The sequence below is a fragment of the Melozone crissalis genome, unplaced genomic scaffold (assembly GCF_028551555.1).
Source record: "Melozone crissalis strain CALT ecotype California unplaced genomic scaffold, PUWL_Pcris_2 ptg000002l_1, whole genome shotgun sequence".
NCBI classification, from domain to species: Eukaryota; Metazoa; Chordata; class Aves; order Passeriformes; family Passerellidae; genus Melozone; species Melozone crissalis.
Window position 1 is genome coordinate 27,606,080 of NW_026535780.1, and position 27,841 is coordinate 27,633,920.

Consider the following 27,841-nt stretch of genomic DNA (forward strand, 5'->3'; position numbering starts at 1 on the left):
TATGGCAGGGCCAGGTGAAACCACATTCAGAGCCCGCAGAGGCTTTGGCTTTCCTGTGCCCTTTGGCAGAAGCCGGGGTCTTTCCTTTGCCCAGGAATCGGGAATGCGGAGACCCACAGGGCTAGCGCGCCTTCCCTCCCTGCGCGGCAGCGCTGCCGCCCTCAGGGGGCGGCCGCACCCCGCAGGATCACACCGCCACATACAGAACCACAAACCCCATAATGCACCACGCCCAGACACAGAAAAATGACGCTCACATTAGCTAGTGGGGCACACCGGTCTTTGTAGTCCCTGGGCGGCCCCGCCCCTCCCGCCGCTCTGGGCAGGCCCCGCCCCCTGCTCCGCCCCCCGCGCGGGGCGGGCCCGGTGGTGGCGCGGCGGAGCGGGGCGCGCGCGGCGGGAGCAGGTGAGCGGGGCCGCCGGCACCGGGAATCAGGGGAGCGGGCAGGGAGGGACTGAGGCAGCGGGCAGCCCGTGCGGGAAGGCCGGGGGAGTGGAACCTCCCCGCTGCCCGTCCCGCGCCGGACGAGAACGGCCCCCGCCGCCTCCGCGCAGCTGTCGCAGCTCCCGCGCACCTGTGGGAGGCGGCGGCGGGCGGTGGCACCGCGGGGTCCGGTCCCGCTCGGGCGGGACGGCGGCTACGGAACCCCCCCGTTCCCCGAGGCGGGGCCTGGCCGCGCCTCCAGGTGTTTCCTCGGCCGGTTCCCGCAGCCGTGCGGAGACACCGGGAGGGTTCCCCGGGCCTGCCGGTGTCACGGGCTCGGGGCCGCCCCTGGAGTTACGTAAAGCGGCAGCGGCGGCGCTCCCTGAGCGCGGCCCCTCGGCGGCGGGGCCGGGCCGGGCGCTTCCCCGGCGGTGCCGGCCGGTCTGGCTTGGGTCTGCTCGGGTTCAGAACCGCCAGAAGCGGCGCTTCCCGACGTGCGGGTTTGCTGCGAGGCACCCGCGGCTGCTTCCAGTTCCGTAACAGACTCTGCGGGGCAGGAGTTACTGCTCTGTGTGTGAGGCGTGATAAATAGCCCCCCCGTTTTGGGTTCATAAGCAGGTAAAAAACGCTGTTAGGTAATTTGGCTGAAATCGGCACAAAATGATTATTTTACAAAATCATGAAACCTAAGTCTGGAAGTTTGTTCATATATTCCACTCGTTCTCTAGCTGACTTTCCTCAGTAGCACTTAAACCCTCAGAGATCAGCTTGTCTGCGTTGCCCAGACAGAGGCAGAATATATGTAACCAGATCACACATAGTATTGCATAGCTAAAAGTCTTATAAATCCAATTACAACTGTTAAGTACGGATTGTTTTGTTTCTAATCTTTTATCCTGGAATTGTGTGGCTTACATCTTTCTCACTGAATATGCAAGCCATTAGTTTAAAAAGGTTTGGATCTGCGATAGCTGCAAGCTGCAGGCAAACCCTTTTTAAGTGGTTTTATTACAGCCTATTTGCCTCTCCCGCAGAAAGGGAGGCGGCTGCTGTAAACACCGGGATAAGTCGGTGTCATGCTGCTCTTGTAGCATGTGACGGCCGCGTTCCCGGGACTGTTCTATCCTGTTTCAGATTCTGCAGTTCAGCCCTTCCAGCAAATGTTCTCTCCCTTCTCTTTTCCTTCTTAACTCGCACTTGGGAATCAAACTAAACAAAATACATGTCCCAAACAGGAAGCAAATTTCTTGCAGAAAGTCAAGTAAATAGCTAGACAAGAAAGTGCAGTGTCTGGGGTATCTCATAGGTGTTATGGGAGGTTTGTTGTTAAAGTTGGTGGGCTGCAATGATTGTGCTGGTTCTGTGCAGCTGGGGTAAGAGCAAACTGAGCACACAAACCCTCCTTGTTGCACCGAGGTAAGTAGGGAGTGACTTGGTTTGTCTAAAAGGATTCTTTTTTTTTTTAAATGAAATTGTTCTCAGTTCCTTCTAGTGCATGAATTGGCAGTAAACTATATTAGTAGGTAAGGCTGGATTCCTAGGGCTGTGACCCTTGTTTGAGCATTGTATTTTCTTCTAATATTTAGTAGCCTTCATAAAGTGCAGATTGATTTGATTTTGCACCTTGTTGTTAGTATTTTACATACTAGGAAATTGTGATACTTCTACAGTTGAAGATGGATTTATGTATGTATTTGGGAATGTGTTTGTGAGTCTGGTAATATTTTTGTATATTTCTTTCAACTTTTTTACAAAACAATATTCAAGTTAAGTGAAGCTGTGTGCTATTTGCTCACTTGACCTGACATTTCTGTTACTCAGAGAATACTTTGCTGTTACTTTTTAAAGTTAGAGGAATCTATGTGTGACACAGGTAGCATCAGCCCCTTTTATTTTTCTGTGGGCATGTTTACTGTGTCAGATTGAGTCAAGAATGGCCTTCAGAAGAAAACAGTGTCATCATCACCTTAAATACGTATTGACTCACGATTTGGGGTGGCCTTGCAGAGAACAAAAGAGACTAAACCAGAAAATGTACCCTGGGAGCAGGCTTAGTGTAGAACAGCTGCTAATAAGTATCCAGGCCGTGGTACCGAATTAGAGCTGGTCTGGAGTGGAAGCTGCTGAAGCACACACAGTGCAGGTGGTGGCCTCTCAGCACCAAGGGCTTTATCCTCAGGGTGGGCTGTGGTGAGCTCTCTTGCTTGCCACATTGGTGCAGCTGCTCAGAAATTCGTGTGCAGTTAAGAGCAATGTGTAGTAAGTAAACAAGCTCAAGACAGTGAGTTCTTGACTGGCATCTCACTTGAAATGAAGTTCTTTTTGGAAAGACTGTTCACAAATATTGTAACTGATGAAAATGTCATTGTAGGGTTTTATGTTTGGTTTGGTTCTTTTCATGAAGTGATGAACAGCACAAGGTTTTTTGTATCTTAAAATTCCCTGGACTCCTAGTTAGCTTCAACAGATAAACCCACATCTCAGGGGCTATTTTCCACTCCAGATTCACAGTCATGCAACAGAGGATAATCACTTTTTACATATAGATTGATTTTTTGCAGTCTAGGCTCACTTAGATTCTTCCTTTTACAGGAATTTAATCCTATACCTCCCAATAACATAGCTGGGTGGGACATTGTTTAAAGCCATGCTCTCAATTCCTTGTGCTGGTAGTATGGAAGAGTCACTGAAGTGGCAAGTGAAAAAGTAGTTACCTTTTTTAGTGTTTCATTCAGATATTGTTCAGAGAATATTAGTAGAGAAAATTTATCAGACAATGCTTCACACCTTGCATAAAGAAAAATTATTGCAGAGCTTATTGTTTGAGGCAGAAAATAGATTTTCTTACTGAGGTGTGGGTGAAAAAAGGGATTTAGATGTGGTGTAGCTCCAGGAGAACATCTTGTCCCGGGACAGGTGTGACTCGCTTCTCTCACATGGAGTGAGGCTGAGGCAGGTCCGGTGTCTGACACGTGGCTTCACTCCCACAGCCAGGCACAGGGCTGTGCTGCAACAGAAGCTCTGGATACTTCAAATCCCATCCCTGAGCAGCTGAGTGAGTCAGCAGGGGTGTATGACACTGACAGTTCAGCTCCCTCAGATGCTGCTGAGTGTCCAGCCACATTCCACAGTGAAGCAGAGATATTCCTAAGAAATGACTGCCAGCTTGAAATTGTTCTCCTGGTCAAGTTAACTGAGTTTTCTGACAGGCAGTGTGTGACAACTTCCTGATGTAGCTGACCAAGTTTGTTTTTCCTTTACTCAAGGAATTTGTTCAAGAGAATTTTTCAGTCTTCCTCATGCTGGTTCATTTAAAATTTATGTCTTTATTCCTGTGCTCCAGTATTAATTTAGAGCAAGACAGGGGAAGCATCACTTCATACTCACAGTGAGGAATCTCATTTGGTTTTACTGCAGTAGGTGATTGATTGTCTGGTGTGAATCAGGTTGGCGGTTTCCCATTTCACAGCTTCCTGCAGCCTCCTGGTTGATTAGTTTATTCCTGGGTAAATGGATCATGGCTCAAATCCTGTTAATCCAAAGAGGTGGTGTTTAATTTGCATCTTGTAAGAGCTCATCTTTGGGTACTTTGTTAAAATGAGGAGATGGTGCCTTTTTGGCAGTTTCATACTGCTGTCTTAATTTTACTTTGCTTTTTTTCCAGAAATGTATACACATGCACACAAAAGACTCATTTGAAATGCTTTTGTTGAAGAAAAAAATACTAATTTTTTATTTCTTTTTTTTCTGTACACTTTTTTTTTCCTCATTTTAATCTTCTGGAATGGAAAACTACCTGCTGTAACAACCCTGCTTCTATTGTGCATGCTTGTAAAACTTAATTGCTGCAATTCAGACTCCAGAAAATGTGCACGTTTTACATTGTGACAAATGTCTGCAGCATTATATACAACAGAGTTGTTTTGAAAAAATATTTTGCATTGGAAACAGATCCACTGTACTTCAGTGAATGTGTAATATGCAAATATGTTTTCACCTAAGTTGTTTACTGTCATGTCTTTTGATTGATGCCATATATATTGTTGCCTGTGTGTTTGGCTCGCATGGTCTGCAGTGGATGTCTTACAGAAACAATTCTGAGAAAACCTTCTGTACTGTTTAGATGAAACAGTCGCTGAAACAACTACTTCTTGTATGCCAGAAAAATTGCTGACTCTTTGGATAAAACCAAATAACACTTAATTCTTAAAGGACAAAAGGATTTTTCTGTTTTGCAATCTTGCTTTACCTCTTTGCCATTTCAATAGCTGTGGAAGACAGAACTCCTGTAAAGCTGTCTGTCAAATGGGTGAGATATAACCTAAAAGCACCATTTTATTTAAGCCAGATTCTTTGTGAAAGTTTTTTACCATCAATACTGCTATGTACCATCTCGGAGCTAATACAGATTCTTTCCCAAAGCTCTTAGTGGTGCTTTGATTTCAAAATGACAGCAGTGTTTTCTGTCCTTAATTGCAGGTACTGTTCCTGAAAACAAGAGCAAACATGGGTTACACAGCGAATGAAGCTTAAATTCCTGGACCAAAAACTGAGGGCTTGTTTTCATGAAGGATGGCAACACCATATGTTCCTGTTCCTATTCCTATTGGAAGTTCATCATCCAGCTTTACAAACAGAAACCAAAGAAGTTCTTCCTTTGGGAGCATTTCAACGAGTTCGAGCTCCTCGAAAGGACAGCTGGAGGACTCTACAGTTGATGGTTTTAAAAAGATGAGTGTGCCTGACCAGATTGGTTCCACATCATCTGCATGTAGCAGTCCCCTTGTTAGGACTAAATTTACAGGTCTGGATACATCCATAGAATACAGTACTCAGCCTGTAGAAGAAATAGAGCAGAATGAAGATTCCAGGACCTGGGAAGATCGACCATCCACACCTACTATTCTGGGCTATGAGGTGATGGAGGAAAGGGCAAAATTCACTGTAAGTTTTGGGCATAGTAGAGTTGATCCTGTAATGACAAGATAGCAATTCAATGTGCTTTGCATTGTGTTTCAGGAATTAATCCTGCAGTTCAGGGATGTTACCAGTTTAGCTTTAAAGGACTTCCCAACAGGAAAATACCATTCTTGTTATACAGGTGGGAAAATAGGGACTAGAAAGCAGTCTTTCCTGTAATTGTGTATGTAGAATAGAAGGAATTAATTCTGTTTCATGTATCAATTTCTGCTGGAAAAGTCAGGAACTCCTTGCAGCTACAATTCCTTACAAAATTTAACTTGTTCTGTGTAATTAAACTTCTTAAGTAAAATGCAGTCTTCTATTTGACATGAATGACAAGAAACCTTGATGTTTGCCCTCTGTAGTTATAAGTAACTTAAAATATTCCTGTTAAAGTGCAAACATGTTGGTTTCACCTTCTTGCCCAGCTCAGTTTCTAGTAAGGGGAGATCTGTTCTGCAAACAGACTGGGAAGTTGCTTATGCCATATCTTGTGCCAGAACAGCAGCCTAACTGGTTTGTATTGATTTTTCTCAAAGTGCACTGTAGTTGGCAGTTCATTTTTTTTGCATGCCATAAATATGTCAGTGTACTTCCACATTTGTTTCTGTGTGTTGTTGAAATATTTCTTTCCATTTATACAGTGGTGCTTGTGGGACTGATGGCTGTTTGTTACTGATTATTAATTATATCTCTTAAGATGAAAAATATTAATTAGATAAGGAGAAGGAAATAGCGGACAAGCTATTTTTTCCTTCCTGTTTTCTTATAGATTAGAATCTTTATGACAGTTAAAATAGTAATGAAATCAAGATCTTTTAGCCAAAAGTTAAGTAATGATGCTTTTTAATTATTTGAGAATGATACCCTGTCTTTTCCTGAGATTTTCAGCTTCTAACATCTTCGTGCATGTTAGCATAAGAGAAGAGCAAAATTTTTTTCACAGGTAAATTTAAAAAATTGTTTTAAATAATAACCTTCAAAACCAAAACAACAATTGAAATTGTTATATGTACAAGGGTTAGTCTGCAAATACCACAGAATCATTCAGGTTGGGAAAGACCTCTAAGATCGAGTCCAGCCTTTGGTCACCCCCCTGACAACCAGATGATGGCAGAAAGTGCCACATCCACTCATTTCTTGAGCATCTCCAGGAACAGTGCCTCCACCACCTCCCTGGGCAGCTCATTGCAATGTTTAACCACCTTTTCCATGAAGGAATTCTTCCTGATGTTCAACCTGAGCCTCCCCTGGCACAGCTTGAGGCCTCTTGTCCTGTCACTGGTTGTCTGGGAAGAGAGTCTGACCCCCACTGGCTACAGCCTCCTTTCAGGTGGTTGTAGGGCGCCTCCTTTTCTCCAGGATAAATGTCCCCAGCTCCCTCAGCCGCTCTCACATGACTTGGCCTCTGGACCTTTCACAGGCTTGTTGCCCTTCTTGTCTTTCCTGAAGACATTGCCAAGACGTAATGCAGAGTGCCTGTAAGGTGTTCTGTGTTAACAGTGAGAACTTTGTCCCATTATTGTGTGTGGAAGGCCAGGTCACTGTACAAGTGAAACATTCTTCCATTGTAAAATGCTTGGATGCATTTTTGCTCTTCCTGATTTCACCTCTATTGCTGAGTTGGTTTCTGAAACCACACAATTAACTGTTTGTTTTCAGTTGCATGTTCTGCATGCAGTTTGCTCTTGTGCATTAAAGCCAGCAAGTAATTAGTCCTTAGAATTTGAGTTGCTTTTGCAGTGCTAAATCAGTGAGATTTAGAAGACAGCGGAAGACAGTGGAAAGCAAATCAAATCACTTGTAAAAGAGAGGAGACTCAATTGCTGAATTCTTTATTTACTGTTAGTTGCATCTCATAGTATCCAAAAATAAGAATCTGATTTGGCTTAATGATGTCCAAGCTTCAGGAGTTAAATGTCAGTGCATGTTAGAGTACATGGTTGCTGAAGCTTATGGGAGAGAAAACCTAGGCTGAAAAATATCTCCTTGTAAACATTTAGTCTTAAATGAATTTGAAGTCCTGGAATGTTCAATTAGCACTTCTTTCTTTTTCTAAAGCCAAGTAGAAATGATAATGAGATGTTGAATCAGCCAGAGAATGTTGCCACATATGGATGTGTTTTCATTGATGATTTTTTTATTTATAGGGCAAAGCAATTCATGATTGAGTGGAGTAAAATGAATTTGTTGAATTAATTTGTGATTTTTACCCAAGATCTTGTATGAAGGAACTAAGAGGTGTTTTTTAGTTTTCTAGTTCTTACTAATTGCAAACCTTAAAGAAAAGCCAAAAAACACCCAACCACCTTTTTTTAAACTTTGGCAGGAAAACCAAACATGTTTGTTTCAGGTTGCCCATAATTTTGAGGTCATTAATCACAAGTTGATTGCACTCCCTGTTACAGTTAAGTTCATTGTAATCAGTGAACTTTTTTTTTTAAGTTATCCAATCTTCACTTGGAAGTTACTCCTTTTTTTCTTGTATACGTGTTTAAACAATGCTTTGCAGAACTTAAACTTAAAAGAGTAGAATACAAGAATAGAATACTGATTAGCAAGTAAATTTGCACGCATATTCCAAAGTTTCTTGTTCTGTGTTTTAATGTATACTAGCAAAGAGTCTTCACAATTTTACATTTATTAATTTTATTTATGAAAATAAAACTGCTTATACTTTTAGTATGACAGTAAAGTAATAAAATATTTGGATAAGCATTTAGACATAAAATGCAAGGCAGAAAAAATATATTTTAATGCTGGTTTTGTAAGCAAGTCCTGCACCTTGAATTTTAAAAGGTAATAGCTTTTTCCTCTGTCACAATCCATGACTTCCACAGATGATGTGTCTTGAAAGTGAAATTGTGTTTAAAACATAGACAAGAGAAGTACTTACTGAAAAATTGCTTTTGATTTGCACCATAGTTATCTGTAGTTTCTGTAATTATCTGGAAGTTAATGTATTATGGAATACAAAATTGCTAGAAACAGTCTCAGACCTGTACAGAAGTTGGCTAGCGCTGGGGTTATCACATGTTGGGACTGCAATAAGAAAAATACACTTATCAGCTGAGACAACCTGCTGTAACAGCATGAAATACTGCAGAAGATTTTAGTATGTAACAGATTAGAAAATGTTTTAAATAGGATTTGGTTAAATGAGGGATTATTTATCATTATGGTTCTAAAAATACCTTTTTCTTTCTTGTATTATATTTTTTACATACAGACTGGGAAAAATAACCCAGTACAATTGAGAGTACCTGTCTTTCCCTATGCTGGAGAAAGTAAGGTTATGACATTAGACACTGTTTAATGTTTTCTAGTTGAAGTTGTATTGTTAGATTCATTGTGTTCAGGCATTGGAATATTAATCCTCCCAGAAAGTAATTGTAGTGTTATCATCATCATTATCATCATTGTTTTGTTTCTTTATCCATTTGTTTTTAAATAGGAGTATGGCACTGCTGTGCTGTTGTCTTGCTAAATCTGATTCAAAGTATCCATTACTTCAGTTACACAGTCATGGTATCATCATTCTGGTGCAGTTTAATAGTGAAATCTTATTTGCCTGGAAAGACTAAACCTAATGTTCAAGACAAATGCAAGGGAGGATATAATTTTATTCTGCATCATTTCTCCTTGTGAAACAAGTCAGATGAGACATTTTGAAACAATATCACACACAGTACCTGATGATTAACAAGCATCTTAAAAATAGAGAGGCCTCCAGGATCAATGAGTAAAACTGTAATTTTGCAAAGATAAAAGTAGATCACAGAAACACACTTCCTTTACTTTTTTGATAGCCCAGCCTTTTGTTCTGTTCGCAATAAATTCTTTCTGACAGACAAAAATAGTTATATGTATTTAGGAATTACAGGAACTCCTTCCAATGCAGTGTAAAGTTTTGCACCTTTTTCTTATATTTCTGTCTTTCCACACAGGTATACAAAATACTGGTGAAAAGAAGTCCAGAGGAAAGCTGGGTGGTGTTCAGACGGTACACAGATTTCTCCAGGCTTAATGACAAGGTGGGGATTATAAACTGGTAAATTCTCAGCTATCTTACCTCACTTCTTTCATGTCTTATATTTTTGTCACATCTTCTATTTTTTTTTTCTGATTTTAATGCACATAAAACACATACTGTATTAATAACTGGAAAAATATGATTCCTCACTTTTTCAAAGATCATTAAACAGCTGATGTAAAGAAGATGTAACAGCTTCATCTGAAGCTGTTAGTATGCTTCAAACTTTATATTTATTCCCAGTTTATATGATGAAGGAATTAACTCTTGAATATTTATCACCCTGCATGGAAATAGAACTAGGGGCTTGTATTCTCTTGCAGGAATGATCCAGTACTTATTTAGGTCTTTTCTGTGTAACCAACTCTGATTTTGTTCATCATAAAACTGAAGTTTCGTGAACATAAATATGTTCTTTGTATGTTGGTCAGTCTTCAGTTGTTTTCAGTGTCTTCAAAGTTAATAGTGAAATACTATATCAGATCTTTAAAGATGGAGGAAACACCAGATGAATAGGAATTCTGGGTCAACATTTTAATACTCTTAGAATACTTAAAAGGAAAAAATGCTTGTCTGAAAAGCACAGGTTTTTATGATTGGTAAATAGTGTTTAGCTATCAAAAGTAGAGAAATAATTGCACTTCCTTTGTCCACTGTTAACTCCTGACAATAATCTTTCGTTGCCAGTTCAGCACACTTTCTGCTAGAATGTTCTTTCATGTTTCAACATGAACCTTATTTCTTGACCCACTGTGAGGGATTTTTTGTACAGGTTATCACTTTGGATTTGTGTGCCTAATCAACTAAGAGCTAAATTCGGCTGATATTTTGAAAATGGTTTTGAACTTACAAATTTCTCTGTGTTCTTGGTTTGACCTATTTGAGTATCTTCTAGGCTACCTTTGAAACACCAGTGATGTCTAAGACTGAATTGCTAAATGTAATTAGTTTAGAAATTTCTTTCTGAAGAAATTCCTGTCTTAAATACAGTCTATCTTAAATTAAAGAATGTCTTGATATTGGCAAAGGCCTAACTTCTTTTGAGACAATGATATTGGTATTTCAACTCAGATTTTGGAAGTCAAGTCATACACCAATTTGCATTTTTATCACCTCCGTTGACTTAATGTGGTTGTCGGTGGTTTGAAAAATCAAAATGCCGAAATATCTATCAGAATAAATACTTAAATTTTTACTCATAAAGCCCTTAGGCTTTTACCATTATTTCTAGGTATTAGTATTTCTGTTTAAAGGGAAAAATCTGTATTTTTTAAAATTTGTGTCACTCTCTGAAGCTTTTTCACCTTTCAGTATGCATCTAAACCATTTACTCTTTGGTCTGTAAGACGTTTTACTTTTTATAGTATAGAAATATCAGCTCTAAGAGCTTAAACATACCACCATTGTGGAAATATTAAAGAATTACAAAATAGTAGCATAATAATAGTTTGAAAACACGTGATCAAATGGCCATTCTTAAGAACCAAGAAGTTCACCATTTCTCCCCAAGACTGAGACTCATGTGGCGGGTAATGTGTCACATGGTGATGTAGGAAGGAGTAGGAAAGGTGCTGGATCCAAGCAAGCAATCATGGCCAGAATAAGTTGTCTGACCCATGGGTTTTCCTGCTGTGTGTTTTCCTGGAGCACTCAAGAAAGAATGCCCCAGGACTGTGCTGTTGAAAATTAGTCCACTGACAGCAGCTGGGTCTTACCTTCTTCATCCACAAAAGGAGTAACCTGTGGGTAGGTGTATTCTCTTCTTAGAATTAAATTACATGATCCATGTGACCAGACAAGTAAAAGTTACCATTCAGCAAAATCTGTGTGTTTGCACCATTTCCCAGCAATGGTTGTCTGCACTCTTCTATACAACTAACAGGAACTCATTTTGTTACATTCTGTGGGTTCTGTCCTATTCAGATACATTCTTATATATATGAAATTAATGATAACTTGGTAAGAGATGAAGGAACTTTGGAGCACCAAATATAAACTTAAAGATATTAAGAAGGGTCTAATATCAAGATGAAATTCAGTATCAGGAAAACAGTTAATTATCTAAATTCAGAAATAAAGAGCAAGGCTTTGACAAAAAACCATTCTGTAAATAAGGAACCAGAATTTATCATGGGCTGTTTGAATAAAATATTTGTGTTGTTTAAAACGTACCTCATGCTGTGAAACAATAGTTACATAAGCAAAGGTGATCCATTGATGTGCTTCTTCCTTCAAAGTGTGTAGAGAGATTCTATTTGAAGTGCAGTATCTGTTCTAAATTTTCTAAAAATTAATCTGGTGAAAGAGCTGTCAGTTATAATTTTCTATCACTGCAACATTCATATTAATATAATCAGTGTACACAGAACATCTCTGACAGAAGCTGGCTAGATCATGTATTCAGAAAAAATGATGAAACAATTCTTGTGGCAGCTGAGATATCAAATTTTATAAAACCTATTTGCTTTTTCCTGTTGGTTGTAAATCCTCTCCCAGATTTTTCTTTGTCAAGCATAACTTTGAAAAATTGTTTTTTTATCAAAAAGTTAAAGTTTTTTTGATTATCATGCATATTAGAAGAATAATTGTCACTCTTGGAAAGATTCATTGTTGTATAATTTTATGCTTTCATTCACTTGTATGTTTTATTTCTGAATTCAAAGAAAAAATCTGGGTATTTCTGATGTCAACTATACCCCATTGCTATTTAAGTACCTGAGAAATGCAGTTTTGCATGTTACTAGGGGTTGAGCCATACTTGCATATTGAAATTTTATTATTCTGGGTGTACAAAGAACTACTCTTCACAAGAAATATCTCATGCATGTGTTGTAATTTATTCTTCTAGCCCCCCGAGAAAGACAAGTTGCAGAGTTGTACATCTGTCATGGGGTTTTATTCTATATATGTGTATATGTAGTAGTTTTTATCCCTGAATACTTTAAAAGAAATACCACTGAAATTATTTTTCATTGATTTTTTTTTTAACAGTTTTCTTATGTGTAGAGACTCAAAGGTTTTAAATAGCAGACCCAGGCATTAAATAACAAAGCAAAGGTTTTCATTCCTATTTTTATGTGTTAAATTTGAGGAAAAATACAAAGCACTCTACTGCATAAGGCAGCAAGTGACAGAACTGTGTCTGCAATTTAAGTTGTAATTTGGATTTTCCTTATGGTTGCGACTTGTCTTGTGCTCGAACTTTACCAGGAGTCAGAAATGTCTTATAAATCTGAGTAAATTCAGTGTCTCTGGCAAAATTAGTATTTTTCTCAAATTTTTTCTTTTTTTTGTCTTTAATTTCAATTCCAGCTAAAAGATATGTTTCCAGGCTTTCGGTTGGCCCTTCCGCCAAAGCGCTGGTTCAAGGATAACTACAATCCTGACTTCTTGGAAGATCGACAGCTGGGGTTGCAGGCATTCCTCCAGAACCTAGTAGCTCACAAAGATATTGCTAACTGGTAGGTGATTAACCTTTGCTTGTTCATTTGTGGCTTCGTTCCTGTCCATACTCCTCTTGTAAAACTCCTAGACTCCAGCAGTGTACCTTCAGGCAGTGTGGTGAGGGATTTCCGTAACACTCATGCCGTGCATTTGGTCATTATGTCAATTATTCAGTGTCCTTTTAAATTAGTCCCATCTTAGCAAAAAAAGTGGAACTGCAGTATTTTGTACAGGGATAACTAAAAGCTGTAATATTTAAAATGTTAGAATAATCCCACGTTTATTCCTAAAACAGTACTTCTCTGTGTTTAATGCAGAATTGATAATATTGTTAATTTTTACTAGGTGTGTTAGGCTTTCATAATGTAGAGTACCTACACAATTATGCAATTAGTTCTTAAAATTTGTATTAAACTAGAGGTTTTTATTGACATCACATGAAAGGAATTTACATATTCCTGTACATAAGTTAATGTAAACCACAAATCAAAAAAGTCTTAATGGTTTAAAAAACAATGTGTTTAGGCCAGCAAAGTGCAAAGATTTCTTTCAACAGTATCTTTTTTTGTACAAAGTGGGAGATTCTTCCAAAGCAGGAAAATGAATAGAATGTAATTCTGACAAATGAACTGTAAAATAATTTTCTTATGGACCAGAAGAGAATTTAAGTAAGCAACTTGCTAGAGGCAAAGCAGTTCGTTTTAAAACCTTTGCCAGCATTAGAATTAAAAAAGGTTTTAAGGTTGCTATACTAGAGATTCTTAGAGGAATGAGTCTGAGAACCTGTCATCATCTGAAACTTCATTCAAAACAAAGAGTAAAAAATGTTCTAAAGCAAACCTAATTGCCTCAAGACTTTTAAAGGAACAAAATTTTAAAATTTTCAAGTGCTGGCGTGGGACTGTGAGACCATGTAGTGCTCATAGCTACTTTACTTTTTAGTAAAAGGGGTATTATTACTACATTTGACATGTTTTTATAAGGCATTCAACTGCTGAGTCTGGAAAACAGGGATTTGTACATCAGTCTGACTTTGGTACTGCTTGTAGTAAAAAAAAACCCCAAAGCAGGTAGATAAAAATTATATAATGTCTTCTGTAGAGACAAACGAGTAGTTATGACAGGGCTCATATAAAATAGTTAAAAGACAAAGGGGGAAGGATTGATGGAAATTTAGGGGTAGTACCAGTGGAATGTTAGATCACAGTTGTGGACACTGATGTTCAGGACATTTTGAAATTATGTGGAGAATGGAATGAACAATGAAAGCACAAACTATTGTAGAAGGATCCTGAGGTACTGAGTGAGTTACATCAATTTTTGTGTCTTGAACTAGAAAGTGACAGTAAGTACACCCATACAGATTCATGAACTCAGCTAATTTTTCAACTTGGAAAATAACTATTGGTAATGATACCACTAGTTTTCTGAATCAGTTCAGTACTCAGCAATAGTCAAAAAAATTCATTGAAATTATTAGAGGAACTTAAGAGGGGGTAAAAGAAGTTACTGCTCTGGGATTCTGAACTGTACTTCCACATAGTTCAGTGCCAAAACACAGCATTCCATCTCAAAGGAGGTGTCTGTCAGAGGTACAGAGAAAGGAAGGAAGAGCAGAGGAAGCTGCAGAAAAACTTCCTGCAAGAAGTGTTGTCTTTAGTCTGTTGTGTTAGGTGAGCAAACAGGGTGTGTGAAATCATCAAAGGGGAGAGGGAAGGTGAGTAAGGAATGTTAATATTTTGATGATTCATAGTCATCCTGGAGTATGTCATGCTGAGTGGCAAAGCTTTGTTGTGAGATGTCAGAGACAAAGCTTAATAGGTTTAAAAAAGAAATGGGACTCAACTTACGAGTTTCTGTGTAAGTAGCTATTAAATATGATTATATGGGTGAGGTATGCAGCTGAGAAGTTTAAAAACTTCCTAATAATTAAATTACATAATAATAGGTGTGCTGAAAAGAATCAATCTCATCCCTAAATGTAACTTTTGTTATGCTGCTGGAGACACACTAGTGAATGGAATGGACTTGCTTAAATAGATCTGAAGTCTTTCTGCTTCATATTGTTGCAGCTAGTCCAGCATTTCAGCTGGCTTGTTTGTATCTTAGTGATGATGGACCATGTTGGACAAAATAGTGTTTGTCATAGTTTAAGGCAAAAAATTCCAAACTCTAACTTGTTGACTGTGTCGGTTATCAGATACAAAAAGGAATTAAAATGTTTGTGGAATCAGTTTGTCTTTTGGCTCATGAAGAGGTGGTTAACTGAAATGTGGTTTCTAGAACTTTTGTCTGTGTAGGGCTCTGCATGAAGACACATTTTTTTAATAAATTTTATAATCACTGATATGGTTCTAAGGTTTGGATCTTTGGAAGGTGTGAATTCTTCGAGAAGTGATTAGAAAGAAGGAGATTTGACCATCTAATATATTTACCCATTTATCAGAGAATAAATTGACAATTAATGGGAATTAATACTTGTACCTCACATGAGCAGTGGTGAGCATTTCACCCTGTTTTTTCCTTTAAAACTCACCATTTACTTCTCCAGTTTTGCAAGTAAGTCAAACTGCTTGAGTCAGACCTAAACCAAAAAAGCCTTTTTTCTTTGTAGAGAAGTCTGGTTTACTTCTCTTCATGCTTTATGTACTGTATTCACAGTGGGAAATTTGCCCTTCAGGGGTAGGAAACCTCATTTGGTGTACCTGTTTTTAATAAAACTAGATTCACAAAGTATTTTAAAAATAAAATGGAGGATAATATATGCAGGTGGCTAAATTTTTGTTTGTGTTTTATAGACTTCTTCTCTTGTTTTATGTTGTATTGAAGATTCAGTGAAAGATCAAATTGTAGTCCACCCACAGAGTTAAATAGTGGTCAGGAAAATTTCATACAGCTGGTGAAGTGGGTGAAAGAAGTTTAACCTGCTAAACAGAATCTGGCTTTATATAGATGACAGAGCTGTCCTGTCTCCACCCTGTGTAAGAAGCTTGGAGTCAGGGATGCCATGTGCTGCACTGCCCCTTGCTGCCCTCCTGAGTGCTGGCTCTGCTCCTCCCTGGAGAGGGATGGCAGCCTGCACATGTGTGCAGCAAGCTCTGTCACAGGACAGAAAAGATCCCTGTGGTACTTTAAAGGCAGAATCTTCCATTCATGAAGTGAAAGGAAGAGATGTAACACATGGAGAGGAGAGCAGGCTCAGAGCAGACTCTCAGAGCAAAGCTGGGCTGTGAATAAATGTTCATGCCATCAGGGGCCTATTTTAGGTAAAGAAACAACAAAGTAAATGTTCAGTGTATTTTAGATAAATGTTCTTTAGAGTCTTCTTAAAACTAAAAGTGATGGTATAATGAATGATGGTTGTTTGAAGAAGTTTCTGCTCATTTTGCTTGCCAACCTGAAGCTGGTTGATTAGGATGGTAGCTGGATGAAAGTTTCCTTTCTTGTGTTTGTGCTTTGTGAAAACCTCAAGTGCAGAGGATGGGTGGAAAGCAGAAAATTACTGCCTTTTGCCCTCACATTTTCCATGGGGCCCAGGTGGGAAGAAGAGACAGAAAATTAAGTTTGGATTCCCGTTTTTCATTTTTGTGCACCCATTGCAGTAGGAGATGATTTAAAGATTTATAGTAGTGAGTGCAAGCACAGCATTGCTCCTAAGTTACTGCTTGCCAATTAATTGTGAATACAGTGTTCTAATTTGAGATTCCTTAAAGAAGAATGAATTCAACTGAGCAGGAAAGTCTTAAAAAAGTGGCTGAAGGGACATGTTTGGAGATGTTTAGGAGTTCTGTGAAAAGTAATCTAAATTTGGAAGACAGAATGAGACAGATGCTTAAAATACTCTGTAGTAAACCTCAGGATTACACCTACTTCTTTCTTCTGATCTTTGCAAAACAGCACACAGAGGGGGATGGTAACTGTTACACAAATCCAAATGGAATGCATTAGTTTGAAATGTGTATTCAGAGATGGCTATGTAGTAGATCCATGGTACATTGTCTTCTATCATTTTATAACTTATTATTTATATAAAAATACACACTGTATATATATAAATTATATCGTGTATATGTCAATGGATTATGATCTCAGCAAAAGGGTTTGAGTGCTCATAGTTAAATCCCTTGATACTACCTGAAGGTATCTGCATATGAATTTTAACAGTATACTTTTCATCCATTGCATAATACTAATTTTATAATACTTACTTTTCTCTAGGAGAATTTTTCAAACCTCTTCAATACCAAAGTGATAAACTTGCCAATTGTCATCTAGCTACAAATTCACTGAAAATTTTTAAAAATCATAAAAAACGCGTTCTAAAATTGCTTAAACATCTTCATAAGTTGCATTCTAAATACTATCCCTGGTCAACACGTACAACTGAGATTAAATAGTTTGTTAACCATTTATTTGTTAATTGTTGTGAATACTTGGGAGTAAATTTGAGGATGTAACTTTTTGTGTCACTTGAAGAAATACCTCAATTTTTTGATCATTTTTAAGTGTTGCTGCTGGTTTTGTACTTCCAGTAATTCATTCTCTTTTATTTGGTAAAGCCTTGCAGTGAGAGAATTTCTTTGTCTGGATGATCCTCCGGGTCCTTTTGACAGTCTAGAAGAGAGCAGGGTAAGTAGGATAGAAACAGAATGCAAAAAGCAGGTGTTTTTAGAATATTGTAAGATCTGTATAATGATACAGAATGAAACACTTTTGTTTCTGTTCTTTCACAAAAATCACAAAATGTTGTGTTTCTAGAATGGGCGAAGTCTGATAAATGGTGCACACTGATTGTCTGACTGCTGTACCTCATCCCTGTCCCAAAATATATCTTCTTTTTTGCCTTTTTTGGGGCCATAGATGAAGTTTGCTTTGTAAAGCAACTACTTATATAAGGCACCTACTAAATATAAGGAGAGATTTTATAAGTTTATATTCAGCAAATTGTTACAGTGCTTATACCTTAGACTTCAGGTCTTTCTGGGAAATGTTTCTTGCTATAAAATCACAGAATTGTAGAATGGTTTGGGTTGGAAGGAACCTTAAAGATCACCTACTTCCAACACCCTTGTCATGGGAAGGGATGCCTTCTCATGTAATGAATGCAGTTAAATTATTAATTCTCACGACCAAAAATAGTGTTCTTGCAGAAAACTAAGCAGTGTCAAGTAGTGTTGTAAACCAGCAGCCTTTCAACATTTATATGAGCACATTGAACTAATAATAGTGTTTCAGTCTATTCTCTTAGAGATAAATTTTAGTGACATGAAGAGCAGTATCAAGGTTGTCTAGAGCAGATGATCTTAGTTTCCTTACTTTATAGAATAACTGTGTTTTCAAATTGTATATACATTGTTAGTCTTGCAGAAATTATGAATACTAAATGATGCTCATTCAAATAAATTTATATTTGCCAGTTTGTTTTGTTTTGCATGTTTGTAGGATTGCCTTGGTTCTTGTTACATTGCTATTGCATGTGAAAGATTTGGTATGTTTTTTGTCACAAACTCATATTTGATTTCCATACAATCCCTTTTCATCACTGATATTTAAGCTGATGATTTTTTTTAATTTACATAATTATTTGTTCAAATAATTTAAAAAATTTAAGTGCCTTCTTCATTGAAATTTCAGTCATGCATGCTGTGGTGAAATCTGTGTTATTCTTCCACTGGAATTTAATCAAACCATTAAAACAGCTGTGCTGTTGTAGTTTTAGCTATTACCCATTTCTGTGAAGTTGTTGAGACAGCTGTTATAAAATTCTCCAAGAGATACCACACCTTTATGGAGTGACTGGGGTTGGAAGGGACTTCTTGAGATCATCTATTCCAGCCCTCCTGGCTCAAGTAAGGTCAGCTACTGCAGGTTGCTCAGGTCCATGTCCAGTCAGGTTTTTAAGGTTCTACAGAGGAGACTTCACAGCCTTTCTGTCCAGCCTGCTCCAGTGGCTGACCACCAGCGCAGCACAAAGGGGCAGCCTCTCAGGTCTCGTGGACATTAGTGTATCCATTTTGTTTAGTGCTCCCTGATCTGCTCTTCTCCCACTGCAGGTGAGTTTGTCTTGACCTTCCTTTCTGGCTGCAGGGAAAGAATTACTCAAGGCTGTTTTTTCCAATCAACACAACAAGTCCATGGTTTCCCATCTTTCGTTTTTTGGTGATGCACTTGTAGAATTCTTTTTTTGTTTCTTTTCACATGCCCTGCCAGATTCAGCTCCAGGTTGTCCTTCACTTTCATAATCCTGTCCCTATAAGATTAGACAGCAGCCTTACATTACTCCTGTGTCATCTCTCCATGCTTTCACCCCTAGCAGAGTTGCTTTTTATCTCTGAGCTCAGGAGACCCTTGCTCATCCACACAGGCCCCCTGCAGCCTTTGCTTGTTGAGCTGTACTTACTGACCCTGCAGGTGGTGATCCTTCAATACCAGCTAGCTCTCCTGGACTGCTCTTTGCTCCAGGATGTTTTCCCATGGATTCTTTCTTCCAAGCAGCTTTCTGAAGAGATTTGAAGTTGGCTCAGCCTGAAATCCATGGTTGTGGCCATATTTTTTGTCTTGCTTCTGATTGTTAGGAGAAGTCCTGAATTCCTACATAGTAAAAGCATCTATATCCATCCTTACTGTTTATTGCCCTTTTTTTCTTTCCCTGAACTGCCTTATACAGGAAAAGCACTGAGGTTCATGTACTTATTCCTGGAGTTCATTTTTAAAGATATCTCAAAACTTACTTCTGTTTTGCCTTTCTATTGCCATTCAAAGCATCGCAGAAAAAAATCTTCTTGTTTTCCTGATAATGGAAAATATGGATATCTATGTGGTTTATGTCTGTTATCCCAAGGACTTGCCAAAACACATTTATCTTTTCCAGGGGAGAGATACAGGTACCTGCTCCATTAGAAGCTGATTAGGCCAAGAAATTCAATCACAGAAAAGTAGGCAAAATATTCACTAAATCTTTTTTTTTGTCATATCCTTGGTAGTTGTTTCCACAGATCTTTTCTCAGCCATCTCTGTTTCATGATCTGAAGAAGGAAGTAAAGCTGTCTCCTTGTTGTCCTTTCAGAAATTCAGGAATAATTAGTCCAACCTGGGTATTAAAACTGTTCCAGACTCCAGCTGTCTAAAGAACAAGACAGCTCATTACACACTGTTCCCTTTCTCAGCTTTGGTTCACTTTTCTGCTATTACAGCATCCTTCAGAATATATTGATGTTTTCTTACCCAGTTTCAAACAGTGCCTGTGTTTGCTTGGACAGCTCATACCCAGATTGCAGATAGAGATGAGTTTTTTCCAAAGGCTTTATTCAGTTCTCAGAACAATGAAAGAGTTTTCAACACTTGTGCAATATTTTTATCTATTTTGTGTATAGGGAAATTTCCATGTGCGTACATCTAAAGGTTGAAATAATAAACTAAATTGTATTCTTAAGGAAATAATGTCTAATTTTCAGTTAGGGTATCAGCAACCTTGAATATTTTTACCAAGAGCAGAAAAATTTACTTAATTGGCTTGGCTGAAATGGGATGACTGCTTAACCACAGTAATAGCTAAAGCAATCACTATAAATGCTGTGTCAAGAGTGAGTTGCATGACACATGCTCTTGGCTCTAGTATATATGAATAAAGCTATTGCTTAACTCATGACTGGTCTTCAAGTGCCTGTCAGCAAAGATAAATTTGCTATCTGAGTCAATAAAATAAACTAAAATTCCATGGAAAAAACAGGGTTATTGAATTGAAAACTCCTCATTTCTTTGTATTGTATAATTACAGGAAAACTTAATATTTTAAAGATCATGAGTCTGCTTCATTTAAAGCAAAGGATAGTGTATTCTTGATGTTTGTAGCCTGTTTTAAAACTCTAGGACAAACAGTATCTTAACAGGATTATTCTTAACCGAGCTCATATAAAATGTTTATATTCAGCAGACTCTGAGTTAGTGGTTTGTTGCTGGTAATATCAAGCCAAGAAAGCCTCCCATGTGGGGCTCTTATTTATAGAGCACATGTAAATTATTAAATGAGAATTGCACATTGCTGTTGGAAGACTTGTGCTTTCCAGTAATAGATGAGGAGGCTCTGTGCCAGCTCTTCTGTCACTTCCTGCATTCGGAGGATGTTGCATTAGACACAGGCTCTTCACGTTGGGTTTTGTGATTGCTCAGTGCAGATCCATCAGGGTGTGTGATACAGACATGCCATGCTCAGCAGGAGAGCCCAGCATATTTGTCATGGCTGAGTAGAGAGTGTTCACAGCATCCTATTAAACATTTCCAAAATATTTTTTTTTACTGGTCTTCTGATTGTCATGATTTCACATTTGTCACAGGTGTTTGGTACAGAACTGTACAGCTTTGTCTTTGTCCTGGGTAAGGAAAGAATATGTACTTAATCCAAATATTCTTCGCATCGTGGGAATATATAGATACTTTGAAACTGACTTCCAAGTCATGTGGAAACAAAACTTATTATGAGAAAAGGAAGCAGGGAGTTCAGTTTATGTTCCATATAGACAGAAAGGTTCCAAATCAGGAACTGCTCTTCTGGTGTCTCTGTCATTGTGAGACAAACAAACGATACTGATGGTGGTCACACGACTGACACCAAAATTGGAGGCAAGCATCAGCGCTTCATTACCCTGCAGTAAAATTCATACCTTTCCTCTGTGAATTCCCACAGACAGCAACACCGACTCCTTCCTCTCTCCATGACCTGCCAACCACTCTTTTAGAACACACATCCCTATTGGACACAGCTGTGACCTATTAAGGGCAAGGCTGCTTCTACTCTTTGGTAATTAGTACAGCTGCAATTCATCAGGGAGAGGCTGCCCACAGCATCATCTCCATTCTCTTATAATCCATTCTCCCACATGATATGATTAAAGTATTTGCATTACAGTTTAGCATAATAAATTCATCATTCAAAGCAGCATTATTAAGATAGGAATTTTTTTTTATTTATGTAGCTTTTTAAGGTAGTCAATCTTAAGACAAGCAGCTATAATACTGTTACAGGTTGATATTTCTAAGAGAAAAGTCAATAAAGGCAGTCTACTGAAGTTAAATTCAAGATGCACTTAAATTTGTCTTTTAGGCTTTCTGTGAAACTCTGGAGGAAACAAATTATCGCCTACAAAAAGAACTGCTTGAAAAACAAAGGGAGGTTGAATCACTGAAGAAATTATTAACGGAAAAGCAACTTCATATTGATGCTGTTGAAAGAAGAATTAGGTATGTAGAAATTTCAAGGGTTTTAGGAAGTTATCTCCATGAAAGCATTTTCTCTGTCTAGTCACAAGTACCAGCTTTAGCTGTATCTTGGAAACCATTTTCCCTACATAACCACATACAAAGCAATATTTTCAGTAAGCCCTTCCTCATATGCTGGCTAAAAGCTATTTAGTACAAATGACTGAGAAGCTTGTCCTATCTTTTCCCTCTAACGTAACTGTGATTGTTTCCTAATCCTTTAAGTCCTGTAAAGATAGAGCAAGATTTTGTTCTGCTTTTGAAGTGTTGAAAATGTGAAATGCCCTGCTAGAGATGAGTGGGAAAATTGCTTTGAGTTATAAAATTCTGTCTGTACTCAAAGCTTTCACAGAGCATAGTGATCAAGCAGTTGTATATCTATAATAGTTTAATTTTGTTCTGAATTGCTTGGAATGAGATGCTGCAGGTACCATTTAAATAGCATGGGATATTGTCCACTTAAACCCAAGGGAAAACAGTACCTGTCTGCAAATTCTGAAACAGGAGCTGAGGAATTGATGTTGTGCTATCTAGTGTCCCATTAGAGCTGCTGAGTCAGTATTGCAGCATTTCCTTAGCAAAAGAGTGGATTCCTGTGGTCCCATTTAAACTTCATAGAATTACAGAATTATTTAGGAACCTTAAAGATCATCCAGTTTCTGCTAGACCATGCTAGGTAGTTCAAGGCCCCATCCAACCTAGCCTTGAACACTTTCAGGGATAGAGCAGTCACTTGTCTGGGCAACTTGTTCCAGTGCCTCCCACCCTCACAGTAAAGAATCTCTTCCTAACATGAGATCAGATGAAAAAAACATTCCCTCTGCATGTGTGTCAGACCAGAGGCAGTGCAGAAATTTATTTAAAAAAAATTAAAATAACTTTTGTTTTAATACTGAATGGGTTGCTGAGTCCAGCATATCCAGGTTGACTAACAAATCACACCTTTAAATGTTCTAGTGAACTACCTTTGGAAAAGGCTTTAAATGCAATTATTGTGGCTGACTGAAAATTCTGATCAGAATACCATATTCAGTTTGTTGCTCACTCCTGAAGGCAAGTAATTACATTTCAAAGATCCTTCCCCTGTTTGATAAGAACAGCTGCTGTCTTAAATAGTGAAATAGTCAGGAAAAGTTAAGTAACTTGCATTTGGCTAAAACATCATGATAGGGAATTCTCTGTGACAGAAAACAAAAAAGTGTGAATAGCAAAAAGGGACTTGATATTTTAGTGTTTTCCCTGAAGATAGATTATGTTTTTTAAATACTCAAACACACTGCTAGTTTCCCGGACATATAAAATTAGTGAAAGTCAGCCACGTAGTGTCTGAAGTCTTGATGAAAAATAACTTCTGTGACTTCTGGCTGTAAAAAAACCAAGATCACAAGTTTTTTCAGTCAAGAACTTCAGCTTGTCTGATAGTAAATGAACCCAAAAGAAATGTGCCTGTCTTTGGCCTTGTTGAAGTAGAATTTTTATTTGATGGCCTAACAAGAATTAAGCATCTTACGCCTACACGCTCTAAAGGCCAGGTACCTACAATGGATGTGAGGCAGAAGGGGACAGGTGGACAAGTCCTGAGACTTGCAGGATTTTTTTTTTTTTCCTGGATTTGGCATAAACATAGGCTGGTAGTCATGTTACAGAATGCTGTTAAGGCTTTACATAAAATGCATGCATTAAAATAAAATAACAGTAGTTAGAGCAGTTTTAAAAGGGAAAGAAATATAGTAGTATACCTTTAAACAAAAATGGATCACAGGCTTTTGTTTCCAGTTCAATGCTAAATTGATGTATGTTTTCCACATAGAGAAATGGTTTAGAAAAAAGGATTTCTTTGGTCAATCTACGTGACCATATTCCCATTTTAGCTAAGCTAGCTAGACCATTTTCTTGTTTTGCCATTAAGAAAAAAACTGTCTTTATCACTAATGGAAAAATGTATTGCTTTGTGTGTGGTTTTGTAAAGTTACAGTGAGAAACTTGAGAAACTGTTGAAGAAATCTTCTTGTCATTCTCCTGTCTTCCTTTTGACTATATTTTGGTTATAATCCTTCTGCCATTTAGGCAAGATGTGTGTGGCTTAGTCTGAATGCAATTTTTCACTTTAAGTCATACACACTTCTCTGGGACTTGAATTTTGTGAAGCTACTAAATTGTCATGCAACCAGAGAACAATGAAATGGCCTGGGTTGGAAGGGACCTGAAAGATCATCTAATATCCACACCCTGCCATGAACAAGGACACCTTCCACTAGACCAGGTTGCTCAGAGCTCCATCCAGCCTGGCCTTGAGCACTTCAAGGGATGGGGCATCCACACCTTCTCTGGGCAACCCATTCCAGTGCCTCAGCACCATCACAATAAAGATTCTTTTCCCTAATATCCAATCATAACCTACCCTCTTTCAGTTTGGAGCCATTCTCCCTTGGGGAACAGTCCTGTCACTACAGGCTCTTGTAAAAAGTCTCTCTGCATCTTTCTTTTAGGTTCCCTTCAGGTACTGGAAGGCTGCAATTAGGTCACCCCAAAGCCTTTTCCAGGCTGAACAATCCCAATTCTCTGAGCCTTTCCTCTTAGGAAAGGTGCTCCAACCCTCTAATCATCTTGGAGGCTCAGAGATTTAGAGGACTGAATTTAGTTCAGGAATAAGCAGCTGGAGCAAATAAACTGTTCAAATAGTACTAGTCAAAGAAATGGGGCATGCAGGAGTGAGATTGAAAGGTTACTTTCAATCTTTTTGCAGAAACTGCCAGGGCTAAAATGAAACAAACAGTTCTTCAGTGACAAATGTTTGCTGTATGGATTGGTGGTACTCTGTTCTTATCTGTTGTAGGGATTTATCTTTAGGAAAAATGACTCGTCAAATGTCAGGAGAAGAAAGTGAGTGCAGTGGTGAGGTGGAGTCTTCTGCAGTAGAAGCAGACCAGGGTACCCTGGGTGAGGACAGCTGGTAAATACTATTATTTTACTTGTATTTTAGTTATTCTTAAAGTTTGTGTTTTCAAATGTTTAGTCTTGCATTAAATCTGCACAACTGAGAAATTCAGCATTTTACTGCACCTCTCTGCTGCATAAAGGCCCTCAGGATAGATAATTTTAGATCTGGAATAAGAGAGAAGTTAAAAAAACTTTGTCAATGTTTTGTGGATTGTCTGCCTAAAATGACTCTAGAAAATCATACCAGTTTCCATTCATTGATCTGTCTTTGCAGCTCAGACAAGGAGAACCATGAGCCATGCTGGAGTGGCTCTTTGGCTGGAAATTCTGTGCCAGAAATTGAAGTTGCTGAAGTGGCCTATACCACGGATGAGGAATAGCTGAGCAGCAGCAGCTGTTACCTGGGAAAGGTTGATGCTAAGGGTGTCTCTGTGGGTAGGATCATAGAGGAGCTGTGAAGAATTCACAGCAAAGAGCAAGAATGCACATATTGAATGTTTACATAAATCCTTACAAATTATTAATTTAAGAAATATATCCAGTGCTGCTTTGATTTCAGTTTTTATCTAGCCTTTATATATTTAATATATTGAAGTCTAATAAGGGCTAAAATCAGCTAAAGTTTAGATAGTGTACATACACAATTTGGCTGACTTTCCTAGCAGAGTGACAAAAGTTTCACAGTAAATCATGGAACACATCTAACTCATATGTCATATATTGCCACTGTTGTGACACATTTGGTGTGTTCATCTGTTTGGTATTTGTGTTTTCTTACAGCCATAAAATAATGCTTGCTGAAGTAAAAATGGACTCATTTGTGTATAGGAATGGAGAATGTGTTGGTTTTTTTAGTTCTAAAGTTGAAGAAAGTTTCTCTGGAAGTTTTATGCAATGCAATAGGAAAACTTCCAGTACCAAGAGCAAAGTAGCTACACCTTGGAATCATAGTTGGACATTGTAAAATGGTCATTTTTGCTGAAAGAACTGATCTGAGACCCCCAAAACACTGTGTATTTTCATCCCAAGATAGCATGCTGTAATACTTTTTGTTCAGTAATGCTGCTTTGAAAATCTGGGATACCTTTGTTATATACATGTAACACGTAACAACAAAATCTGTAAATTTGCCTTTTACTCAGAACACTACCTCTTACCACCTTGCTAATGCATTCACGTTTGCTTAAAAATATTCCAGATTATATGGAGGCTATTGAAAGACTTGTAAAGAAGCCATATTTTTTCCTGCACAGTTCATAACTAGATTGAATCTAGTCGCAGTGTATTTTTGTTTCAATATATTGTACACATGGGGATGTTGGTACCTATGTTGTATAGCCTATTTTTCAAAATGTGTTAAGACAGGAGATGCACTTTATAATTAAGACTCCATTGTGCCAAGTTCAGTTGGCTAATTGGTTGAGAAATGGGAGTTGCAGGGAGAGGATTATGTAGTGCCTTTTTGTATTTTACTTGTTCATTACTGCAGAATTTTGTTACAGTGCTCTGGGTCAGTTCTGTGGAATCTTTGATACAGCATTTTTCTGTTCTTCCCTTATTTACTGAAAGTGCCTTGTTTTATTATGCTTTTCCAGTAGAAAGAATGCTGTTTTGTTTTAATTTTTTTTTTTGCCCTATACCACCCACATTGTTGTTTAATGTTGTCAATATGCAGTGTCTTTGTGCTGGAGTTTTCAAAGGGAGCTTTGTACTTCAGGCTATGCATACAATGACCTTTATGCAGAACTGTATAAACCTTCCTGGTAAAATAAAACTATGGACAAAACACCTGTCTTCTTTTTTGCATTGTAGAAAAAAAACAAACATTTAATCCCTTGTCAAGTAGAAGGATCAAATACTGAATGAGACATTTCTTACCTCAGAGATTTCCTGCACTTACTCAGCCTTGGTCTGAATCCTATTTTTACCAAAAGTTGTCTGCATGAAAATGAATGAGAAAGACACCAGAAACCTTACTGTACTTCTGTTGAAGGTAAAAGTAAAAAAGGAACTGATATTTTTTTAATATCCTACATAAATCCTCACAGATGTTGAGTGAACTTAATAAACTTTTGGCACATTATTGAAAATATATGAAATCTTGTGTCCGATGTCACTTATATATTTGAAAAGATTGAACTTTGTCTATTAAACTATTGTTAGGTTTGCAACTATAAAGATTTTTAAAAATATTGAAAAGTTGCTTGGTTCATACATGCCTGGGATTTCTTAAATACAGGAGGTAAATCTGAAAATCTAGACATTAAAGAAAGCATTAATATAATTTACATTATAGTCATGAGAGGGCAAAGGAATGAAAACCTCAAGATTTAAAAGATACTTTGCTAACCCAAAGTATTTAGTATCCTATGAACAGACATTTTGGTTTAGGGGGAGCTTGTAACTAAACTGAGCTGGAAAAAGTGAATTTGTTCAGCGACAGTGTGGTATCACTTCAGCTCTGTTACTGGTTAATGAATGGTTATCCTCCCTAAAGGACATGCAGAATTTGAGGTGGACAGCCCATTGTGGCCTTGAGCATCTTGATCAAGGTTTATTCCAAGTCAATCCCATAGTGAATTTATTTCTGCTGCACTACTTACATCCATTCTGGCACTATTTTCCATGTGTTTCTTTCTTTTTTTCACTCACTGCTGCAATTTCAGTACAGAAGAAGCCAAATTTCCAGTATTTCATTTGTAAGAATTGACAGTGGAGTTCTGTGACAGTGCCCTGCTGAAAGTGCAGAGAAATATTCAAACTGGAACTGTAGCAGAGTGAGC

The 27,841-nt window shown here is 38.1% G+C and overlaps 1 protein-coding gene across 3 annotated transcripts; it reads left to right on the forward strand.

The window, feature by feature from the left end:
• Nucleotides 1-364: 364 nt before the first annotated feature.
• Nucleotides 365-27,084, forward strand: SNX16 (sorting nexin 16). Of its 3 annotated transcripts, none has more exons than XM_054277074.1 (8): nt 365-406; nt 4,904-5,368; nt 9,334-9,420; nt 12,732-12,880; nt 17,423-17,492; nt 21,964-22,100; nt 24,955-25,071; nt 25,333-27,084. In XM_054277074.1, exons 2-8 carry the CDS (start codon nt 4,997-4,999, stop codon nt 25,436-25,438), a joined length of 1,038 nt encoding a protein of 345 aa, XP_054133049.1. In that variant the 5' UTR covers nt 365-406; nt 4,904-4,996; the 3' UTR covers nt 25,439-27,084. The 3 variants fall into 3 exon arrangements, with proteins under 3 accessions (XP_054133049.1, XP_054133139.1, XP_054133216.1); XM_054277164.1 differs by having other exon boundaries at nt 24,955-25,058; XM_054277241.1 differs by lacking the exon at nt 24,955-25,071.
• The last annotated feature ends 757 nt before the right edge of the window (nt 27,085-27,841 follow it).

Coding starts and splice junctions, on each gene's coding strand:
- SNX16 (XM_054277074.1), top strand. CDS start 4,997: ATGGCAACACCATATGTTCCTGTTCCTATTCCTATTGGAAGTTCATCA. Junction 9,421..12,731: donor TCTCCAGGCTTAATGACAAG/GTGGGGATTATA, acceptor TTTCAATTCCAG/CTAAAAGATATGTTTCCAGG. Junction 12,881..17,422: donor CACAAAGATATTGCTAACTG/GTAGGTGATTAA, acceptor TATTTGGTAAAG/CCTTGCAGTGAGAGAATTTC.